At 56.1% G+C, this 10,627-nt stretch overlaps 1 protein-coding gene across 1 annotated transcript in view; it reads right to left on the minus strand.

Annotated features, from left to right (window-relative positions):
• RRAGD (Ras related GTP binding D) overlaps positions 1-6,381 on the minus strand; it is a 31,938-nt gene extending 25,557 nt beyond the window's left edge. The window contains exon 1 of the mRNA XM_073336718.1: positions 6,094-6,381. Within this exon, the coding sequence (XP_073192819.1) occupies positions 6,094-6,232 (139 nt within the window). The 5' untranslated portion in view covers positions 6,233-6,381. The remainder of the gene's footprint in view (positions 1-6,093) is intronic.
• Between the last annotated feature and the right edge of the window lie 4,246 nt (positions 6,382-10,627).

Raw genomic sequence — 10,627 nt, forward strand, 5'->3', positions numbered from 1 at the left:
CGCCACCGGTGAATACGGGGGCGTCCTTTCCCCAACCTCCCCACACTCACCGGCGGCGGGAAGCGGAGCGCCGCAGCTGGGAGCTAGCGGAGTCGAGGGGGCTGGGGCCGCGTCGCTCTGCTTCCCACCGCAGGTGAGTGCGCGAGGCATCCTTTTCCCAACCTCCCCGCACTCACCGGCAGCAGTGGAAGCAGAGCAGCAAGGCCCCAGCCCACCTCACTCCGCCAGCTCCCAGCCGCGGCGCTCTGCTTCCCGCCACCGGTGAGTGAGGGGGGCGTCCTTTGCCCAACTTCCCCGCACTCACCGATGGTGGGAAGCAGAGCACCGTAGCTGGGAGCTGGCAGTGAGTGCCTGTCAGGGGGCTGGGGTGTGGATAGAAGTCGGGGCAGTCAGGGGACAAGGAGCAGGGGAGTTAGGTAAGGGGTGGCGTCCTGGGGATGATTAGGGATGGGGGGGGGGTCCTCTGGAGGGGGCGGTCAGGAGACAAGGAGCAGGGGGGCCAAAGCAAGTTCGATATAATTCAATTTCACATATAATGCGGTAAGATTTTTTGGCTCCCGCGGACTGCATTATATTGGGGTAGAGGTGTAATATAAAGTGACCACTGTGCTCTTTGTATTTTTGTTGTAATTGAAATCAATGTATCTGAAAATGTAGAAAAACATCCAAAATATTTAATAAATTTCAACTGGTATTCTATTGTTTAACAGTGTGATTAAAACTGCGATTAATCGTGATTAATTTTTTAAATTTTTTGAGGGGAGGGATAGCTCAGTGGTTTGAGCATTGGCCTGCTAAACCCAGGGTTGTGAGTTCAATCCTTGAGGGGGCCATTTAGGGATTTGGGGCAAAAATTGGGGATTGGTCCTGCTTTGAGCAGGGGGTTGGACTAGATGACCTCCTGAGGTCCCTTCCAATCCTGATATTCTATGATTCTATGAAATTGTGGTTAATTTTTTGAGTTAATCATGTGAGTTAACTGCAATTAATCAACAGCCCTAGTTCATACATACTAGAAGTGGGGGTGGGAGAGAGATGATGTTCTTATCGCTAAAGAACAAACTGAGAATCAGAAGATCTGGTGGGTCTGTCGCAGAACAGAACCCAGATCTGGCATTCTGGTCCTGTATGATTTTTGGCCAGTCACGTAGGTGCTTTGTTGTACAGTTTCCCATCTGCAAGTGAGAAGATTTTTTATTACATACTCTCAAGTGGGTTGTGAGGCTTTACAAAATTAAGTGCTCTGAGGTCTTTGAATGGAAAAACAAAGAATGATTATATGTGGAAAGCTAGAAGATTACTGTGTTTTATGCACTAACATTTTCCAGTGTTCAGCCAAAAGGCAAGTAACTACTAGTCTTGGGAGGTGATCCACAGTATGTTCAGACACTCCCTTTGCATGTACAATCATAACCCCTATGTTTATATGTTGGAGTACAGGGACAAAGCAAACTAATAACTTTTGGAAAAAGTTATCTGCCATGTATTGATCTTCCTCCACTCCTCTTTCATGGGAAGGAGGGATCTGTGACTCTGATCTTTTCAGAGTTTGCTCCATGGGTCACAGACAAGGGTACAGGTAAGTCAAGTAAGCCAAGGGTAAGAGAAAGACATGTTTCTCTCCAGCCCAATGGAAGTTAAGTAAAGGAGATAACACAGCTCCAGGATCCCTCTATAGAGACTCTGCCCTTTTCAGGCCTCAGAAGCAACAGGCAGGTCAGATCCACTCAATTTCCAAGAGAGCTGTTGGTGGCCAGAGCCTTCTTGGAGACACAGAGTCTCTATGAACTGCCCTACCCACCTGTGGATTCCAGAGAGCCATCCTGTTTAGAAGAGGGTCTCATGGTTCATTCAAGGGAAAGAGAGTACCCCTGAAGGAACAACAGAGGATAAATTCCACAAGGGGATCCCTCCCTCAGTGCTTTTGCCTCCTCCAGATGTTTCTGGGACACAGCTGTTTTCATCAGTTAAATATAATATTATTATGCTACTAAAAAAATGTTTTCTAGAGTTGTTTTTTTTAACTGCTGCAGTGACAGCAAGGGTCTACTGAGAAATAACCACCATTCTCTTCTCAGTAAATTCCTTTGGATTACTTGTCTACAGCAAGTCTTAAACTCTACCCAAATTAAGAGTTATTTAAAAATAAACATGCTGTCAATTAGGAAACAAAAAAATTATAACTAATTTATATCAATCTTTGCAGACAGCTTTCCTAGCAAAAGTGTTCATATATGACACGTTGGGAAAAAGATGTGGACAGACAAATTACTCCAGAGGAATGGGGTTTGATTTGGCAAAGAGGATCAGCAACACACATCTGTAGCACAACAAAATAAAATTTCTTTAAGATACTGTTTCAATTGTACCTCATACCAGACAGCTTAAAAAGAGAGAGAGATTGTATGGGGATAAATGTTGAGAAACTGTGGTGAAAGATGAGATTTTATGTATGTATGCAGGACATGTCCAGTCATTAGAAAGTATTGGGATGCAATCTGTAGCCACATATCACAAACTATTGGATATTTATTATCAAATGATCCTTTGGTAATCATCCTGGGACTTCCTAGTGGTCACACAAAGGAAATAAAGAATTAATCTCTCATCTGCTAGTAGCTGCTAGGATATTGGTGGCATCTCACTGTAAAAAGAAAAATAGTCCAACTTCGGAGGAATGCTTCAAAAATATGGAAGGCTGTGGTTATGAAAAAATTAACACAAAAACTATGTATCCAGCAAAATAGACAGAGAACAGATAGATACTTAGCTATTTGGTTGCATTTTATTCAATATTCAGACGTAGTACATTCACCTGCAAAAACACCAGGACACCTGTCCAATTTTTTTGAATATTGATATATATTGACATTTGATAGACATACCTGGTCTGTTAAATGTGTATACAGAGATTTCACTCAATATAATAAAATCACTAGAAATTACATAAGTGTTATAATGATGTTCATTCTGTAATATGGTAATATCCTGTTAGAAAGATTGCATGAATATATTCCTGTATCTCTTTAAACAAAAGCTAACTGTTGTAATGAATTGCTTTGTTTCTGACATTTACATGACAAGGATTTGTAAACTAGTTAAAACTTCCTAAATAAATAAGTAGTTTGAAAAACACAGAAAATCCCTTACTCAGATTTTTTAAGTGACTTTAAAAGTAATAATACCTATTGCACCATATCATTGTATATCAATGAATATTTGGCTTTGTACTTAAAAAGCAACTCCCTGAAATATTCAGTGTTCTCCAAGCTCTTTTGTAAAATGTAACAGTGTTTCAAGGGAAAAACAGTGCACATTCTAAGTGAAAGCAACAGGTGTTGGCCTGGCCTACCTCTTTTGTAATGTATTTCCCAACAAGCATTTGTTTTGTAGCATCACTGTTGCCTCCACATGCACTGAAGGATGAAGCAAATGGCAACGCAGGCACCCACAGCAACACGTATATGCACACAGTCACACAGGCATTTAAGCAGAGCCTGGAAATCTGGGGACTGACATTCACAGCTGCAGAGCAGCCCTGGACACAGAACTATTTGCTTGCTGCTGCCTTTTATAGCCTGACATCTGTCCTCCCCGCTTCTTGGCACTCTAAAGAAACATCACCAAGCTATGTCCATTCATATTATACATGGAAAACTTTCATGGCAGAAGACATGGTAAGTACTATATGGAGATGTTTTTGTGTTTGAATGTCTCCTATTCCCATTCCCTAACACATATAACCAGTGCTGCTCTCCTTCTCCCCCCACCAGAACACTGAGTCCCCATGTCCCACCATCCATTCCTGTTCACATTTCCTAATGCATCCCTATTCCTTGTACATTCTCTTCACCATACAGCCACCTTGTTCTCCCTTCCTGCCTCCTACTCCATAACACAGCCAACTTTGACAAGCTCACACTTGCTTACTCTCCCTCCCGCCACAATACAGTGATCACTGCCCTACCTCCCTACTCAGTATCCCTTACACCCTCCCAAAACAGACCCTATCCCAGGGGTGGGCAAGCTACGGCCTGGGGGCCATATCTGGCCCTTCAGAAGTTTTAATACAACCCTTGAGCTCCTGCTGGGGAGCGGGGTCCGGTGCTTGCCTCACTCCAGCACTCTAGCCGGGGGCTTGCCCTGCTCTGTGCAGCTCCCAAAAGCAGTGCCATGTCCCCGCTCCAGCTTCTATGCCTAAAGGCAACCAGGGCGCTCCACACACAGCCTCCGCAACTCCCATTGGCCAGAAACCATGGCCAATGGGAGCTGCAGGGGCGGCACCTGCGGACGGGGAGCATGCAGAGATGCCCGGCTGCGCCTCCCCTTAGAAGCCAGAGGGTGGACATGCTGCTGCTTCCGGGAGCTGCTTGAGGTAAGCGCCGGCTGGAGACTGCACCCCTGACCCCCTCCCACACCCCAACCCCTGCCCTGATCCCCCTCCCACCCTCCGAACACCTTGGTCCCAGCCCGGAGTACCCTCCTGCACCCCCAACCCCTCATCCCCAGCCCCACCCCAGAGCCTGTATCCCCAGTCAGAGCCCTCGATCCCCTTCACACCCCAAACCCTGCCCCAGCCCGGAGCCCCCTCCTGCACCCTGAACTTCACATTTCTCGCCCCACCCCAGAGCCCGCATACCCACCCACACTGCAACCTCAATTTCATAAGCATTCATGGCCTGTCGTACAATTTCCATACCCAGATGTGGCCCTCAGACCAAAACGTTTGCTTACCCCTGCCCTAACCCCATCCTATACCCCCCCCCCCCATCACCAAATCCTGTCCCATCCCACACCCACCCAGCCAACCCCTTCCTTTATCCCATCCTCAGGGCCAGGACCTCCCCCTATTCCCAAAGAGCCAGACTCTTCTCCCTCCCCCACACTCAGACCCTACCTTGGTCCATCCCCCTACACCCAGAGCCAGTCCCCGCTCCCCACAGAGCCAGTCCAGTCTCTCTAGCCCCTACCCACTCTCCAGTCAGTGTATGCCTTTATCCTATCCCCGCATCCAGAGCCAGCTCCTCCCCATCCCCATAAAACCAGCCCCAGCCCTGCCCCATTCTCTGTTCCCCCACACCCTACCTCTGTGCCCTCCCGAGAGAGCCAGTCACCCCAGCCCATGCCCCTCACAGACAGCCCATCTTGCCTCATCCCGCCATATCTACAGTGCCAGCCCCTTCCCCACCCCACACAGCCAGCCCCTGCCTTGCCTCATCCCCCCCGTACCTACAGTGCCAGCCCCTTCCCCACCCCATACAGCCAGCCCCTGCCTTGCCTCATCCCCCCCGTACCTACAGTGCCAGCCCCTTCCCCACCCCACACAGCCAGCCCCTGCCTTGCCTCATCCCCCCCGTACCTACAGTGCCAGCCCCTTCCCCACCCCACACAGCCAGCCCCTGCCTTGCCTCATCCCCCCGTACCCACAGTGCCAGCCCCTTCCCCACCCCACACAGCCAGCCCCTGCCTTGCCTCATCCCCCCCGTACCTACAGTGCCAGCCCCTTCCCCACCCCACACAGCCAGCCCCTGCCTTGCCTCATCCCCCCGTACCCACAGTGCCAGCCCCTTCCCCACCCCACACAGCCAGCCCCTGCCTTGCCTCATCCCCCCGTACCCACAGTGCCAGCCCCTTCCCCACCCCACACAGCCAGCCCCTGCCTTGCCTAATCCCCCCCGTACCTACAGTGCCAGCCCCTTCCCCACCCCACACAGCCAGCCCCTGCCTTGCCTCATCCCCCCCGTACCTACAGTGCCAGCCCCTTCCCCACCCCACACAGCCAACCCCTGCCTTGCCTCATCCCCCCGTACCCACAGTGCCAGCCCCTTCCCCACCCCACACAGCCAGCCCCTGCCTTGCCTAATCCCCCCCGTACCTACAGTGCCAGCCCCTTCCCCACCCCACACAGCCAGCCCCTGCCTTGCCTCATCCCCCCGTACCCACAGTGCCAGCCCCTTCCCCACCCCACACAGCCAGCCCCTGCCTTGCCTCACCCCACAGTGCCAGCCCCTCCCCCAGCACCGGGTCCGCTCCCGGCCCCGCAGGCTTGGCGCGGCGGCGGCGCTGCCCTCCCCAGCACGGCGGGGCACTCACACGCTTCGTCGGCGCCGGTCTCCGGGTCTCCATCCGAGAAGGACTCGGCCCCATCCCCGTAGTCCGCGAGCCCAACAAGTTCATCTTCCTCCTCCTCCTCCTCCTCCTCCTGCTGCGGCTTCCTCGGCACCTGGCTCATCGCGGCCGCCCCCCGCCGCTGCCGCGGGAGGTTCCGATTCGATCCCCTCCCCGCAGGTCTCGGGCCGGGCGGCGCTGCGACCGGAGCAGCCAGCCAGAGCCCCGCGTCCTCCCAGCGCAGCGAGCGAGAGAGACTGCGTGACCCGAGTCACCTGACACAGCCGGGCGGTCACTTACTCACCCAGGCACCGCCGCCACGCTCTGCACACGCACGGCAGCGCCACGCACTCCGCCCAGCCCCCGCCGCTGGCACGGGGCACTGCCACACTTGCGCGCCGAGCCGGCCCAGTCACACCCACTCCTTCCGCCCCCGTCACCCACAGACAGGCAGTGCCCCACCGAGCTGTGCCCCAGGCGGTAGCAAGTCACACCCACAGCCTCCCCCATCACTCACAGTCACTGCCACACTGAGCTGTGCCCCAGGCCAGTCACACCCACAGCCTCCCCCATCACTCACAGTCACTGCCACACACAGCTGTGCCCCAGGCCAGTCACACTCACAGCCTCCCCCATCACTCACAGTCACTGCCACACTGAGCTGTGCCCCCGGCCAGTCACACTCACAGCCTCCCCCATCACTCACAGTCACTGCCACACACAGCTGTGCCCCCGGCCAGTCACACTCACAGCCTCCCCCATCACTCACAGTCACTGCCACACTGAGCTGTACCCCAGGCCAGTCACACTCACAGCCTCCCCCATCACTCACAGTCACTGCCACACTGAGCTGTGCCCCAGGCCAGTCACACTCACAGCCTCCCCCATCACTCACAGTCACTGCCACACACAGCTGTGCCCCAGGCCAGTCACACCCACAGCCTCCCCCATCACTCACAGTCACTGCCACATTGAGCTGTGCCCCAGGCCAGTCACACTCACAGCCTCCCCCATCACTCACAGTCACTGCCACACTGAGCTGTGCCCCAGGCCACTCACACTCACAGCCTCCCCCATCACTCACAGTCACTGCCACACTGAGCTGTGCCCCAGGCCAGTCACACTCACAGCCTCCCCCATCACTCACAGTCACTGCCACACACAGCTGTGCCCCAGGCCAGTCACACCCACAGCCTCCCCCATCACTCACAGTCACTGCCACATTGAGCTGTGCCCCAGGCCAGTCACACCCACAGCCTCCCTCATCACTCACAGTCACTGCCACACTGAGCTGTGCCCCAGGCCAGTCACACCCACAGCCTCCCCCATCACTCACAGTCACTGCCACACTGAGCTGTGCCCCAGGCCAGTCACACTCACAGCCTCCCCCATCACTCACAGTCACTGCCACACACAGCTGTGCCCCAGGCCAGTCACACCCACAGCCTCCCCCATCACTCACAGTCACTGCCACACTGAGCTGTGCCCCAGGCCAGTCACACCCACAGCCTCCCTCATCACTCACAGTCACTGCCACACTGAGCTGTGCCCCAGGCCAGTCACACTCACAGCCTCCCCCATCACTCACAGTCACTGCCACACTGAGCTGTGCCCCAGGCCAGTCACACTCACAGCCTCCCCCATCACTCACAGTCACTGCCACACTGAGCTGTGCCCCAGGCCAGTCACACTCACAGTCACTGCCACACTGAGCTGTGCCCCAGGCCAGTCACACCCACAGCCTCCCCCATCACTCACAGTCACTGCCACACTGAGCTGTGCCCCAGGCCAGTCACACTCACAGCCTCCCCCATCACTCACAGTCACTGCCACACTGAGCTGTGCCCCAGGCCAGTCACACTCACAGCCTCCCCCATCACTCACAGTCACTGCCACACTGAGCTGTGCCCCAGGCCAGTCACACTCACAGCCTCCCCCATCACTCACAGTCACTGCCACACTGAGCTGTGCCCCCGGCCAGTCACACTCACAGCCTCCCCCATCACTCACAGTCACTGCCACACTGAGCTGTGCCCCAGGCCAGTCACACTCACAGCCTCCCCCATCACTCACAGTCACTGCCACACTGAGCTGTGCCCCAGGCCAGTCACACTCACAGCCTCCCCCATCACTCACAGTCACTGCCACACACAGCTGTGCCCCAGGCCAGTCACACCCACAGCCTCCCCCATCACTCACAGTCACTGCCACACTGAGCTGTGCCCCAGGCTAGTCACACCCACAGCCTCCCTCATCACTCACAGTCACTGCCACACTGAGCTGTGCCCCAGGCCAGTCACACTCACAGCCTCCCCCATCACTCACAGTCACTGCCACACTGAGCTGTGCCCCAGGCCAGTCACACCCACAGCCTCCCCCATCACTCACAGTCACTGCCACACTGAGCTGTGCCCCAGGCCAGTCACACTCACAGCCTCCCCCATCACTCACAGTCACTGCCACACTGAGCTGTGCCCCAGGCCAGTCACACTCACAGCCTCCCCCATCACTCACAGTCACTGCCACACTGAGCTGTGCCCCAGGCCAGTCACACTCACAGCCTCCCCCATCACTCACAGTCACTGCCACACTGAGCTGTGCCCCCGGCCAGTCACACTCACAGCCTCCCCCATCACTCACAGTCACTGCCACACTGAGCTGTGCCCCAGGCCAGTCACACTCACAGCCTCCCCCATCACTCACAGTCACTGCCACACACAGCTGTGCCCCAGGCCAGTCACACCCACAGCCTCCCCCATCACTCACAGTCACTGCCACATTGAGCTGTGCCCCAGGCCAGTCACACCCACAGCCTCCCTCATCACTCACAGTCACTGCCACACTGAGCTGTGCCCCAGGCCAGTCACACCCACAGCCTCCCCCATCACTCACAGTCACTGCCACACTGAGCTGTGCCCCAGGCCAGTCACACTCACAGCCTCCCCCATCACTCACAGTCACTGCCACACACAGCTGTGCCCCAGGCCAGTCACACCCACAGCCTCCCCCATCACTCACAGTCACTGCCACACTGAGCTGTGCCCCAGGCCAGTCACACCCACAGCCTCCCTCATCACTCACAGTCACTGCCACACTGAGCTGTGCCCCAGGCCAGTCACACTCACAGCCTCCCCCATCACTCACAGTCACTGCCACACTGAGCTGTGCCCCAGGCCAGTCACACTCACAGCCTCCCCCATCACTCACAGTCACTGCCACACTGAGCTGTGCCCCAGGCCAGTCACACTCACAGTCACTGCCACACTGAGCTGTGCCCCAGGCCAGTCACACCCACAGCCTCCCCCATCACTCACAGTCACTGCCACACTGAGCTGTGCCCCAGGCCAGTCACACTCACAGCCTCCCCCATCACTCACAGTCACTGCCACACTGAGCTGTGCCCCAGGCCAGTCACACTCACAGCCTCCCCCATCACTCACAGTCACTGCCACACTGAGCTGTGCCCCAGGCCAGTCACACTCACAGCCTCCCCCATCACTCACAGTCACTGCCACACTGAGCTGTGCCCCCGGCCAGTCACACTCACAGCCTCCCCCATCACTCACAGTCACTGCCACACTGAGCTGTGCCCCAGGCCAGTCACACTCACAGCCTCCCCCATCACTCACAGTCACTGCCACACTGAGCTGTGCCCCAGGCCAGTCACACTCACAGCCTCCCCCATCACTCACAGTCACTGCCACACACAGCTGTGCCCCAGGCCAGTCACACCCACAGCCTCCCCCATCACTCACAGTCACTGCCACACTGAGCTGTGCCCCAGGCTAGTCACACCCACAGCCTCCCTCATCACTCACAGTCACTGCCACACTGAGCTGTGCCCCAGGCCAGTCACACTCACAGCCTCCCCCATCACTCACAGTCACTGCCACACTGAGCTGTGCCCCAGGCCAGTCACACCCACAGCCTCCCCCATCACTCACAGTCACTGCCACACTGAGCTGTGCCCCAGGCCAGTCACACTCACAGCCTCCCCCATCACTCACAGTCACTGCCACACTGAGCTGTGCCCCAGGCCAGTCACACTCACAGCCTCCCCCATCACTCACAGTCACTGCCACACTGAGCTGTGCCCCAGGCCAGTCACACTCACAGCCTCCCCCATCACTCACAGTCACTGCCACACTGAGCTGTGCCCCCGGCCAGTCACACTCACAGCCTCCCCCATCACTCACAGTCACTGCCACACTGAGCTGTGCCCCAGGCCAGTCACACTCACAGCCTCCCCCATCACTCACAGTCACTGCCACACTGAGCTGTGCCCCAGGCCAGTCACACGCACAGCCTCCCCCATCACTCACAGTCACTGCCACACACAGCTGTGCCCCAGGCCAGGCACACCCACAGCCTCCCCCATCACTCACAGTCACTGCCACACTGAGCTGTGCCCCAGGCCAGTCACACCCACAGCCTCCCTCATCACTCACAGTCACTGCCACACTGAGCTGTGCCCCAGGCCAGTCACACTCACAGCCTCCCCCATCACTCACAGTCACTG

This window comes from Lepidochelys kempii, chromosome 3 (genome assembly GCF_965140265.1).
Source record: "Lepidochelys kempii isolate rLepKem1 chromosome 3, rLepKem1.hap2, whole genome shotgun sequence".
In the NCBI taxonomy this organism is placed as follows: domain Eukaryota; kingdom Metazoa; phylum Chordata; order Testudines; family Cheloniidae; genus Lepidochelys; species Lepidochelys kempii.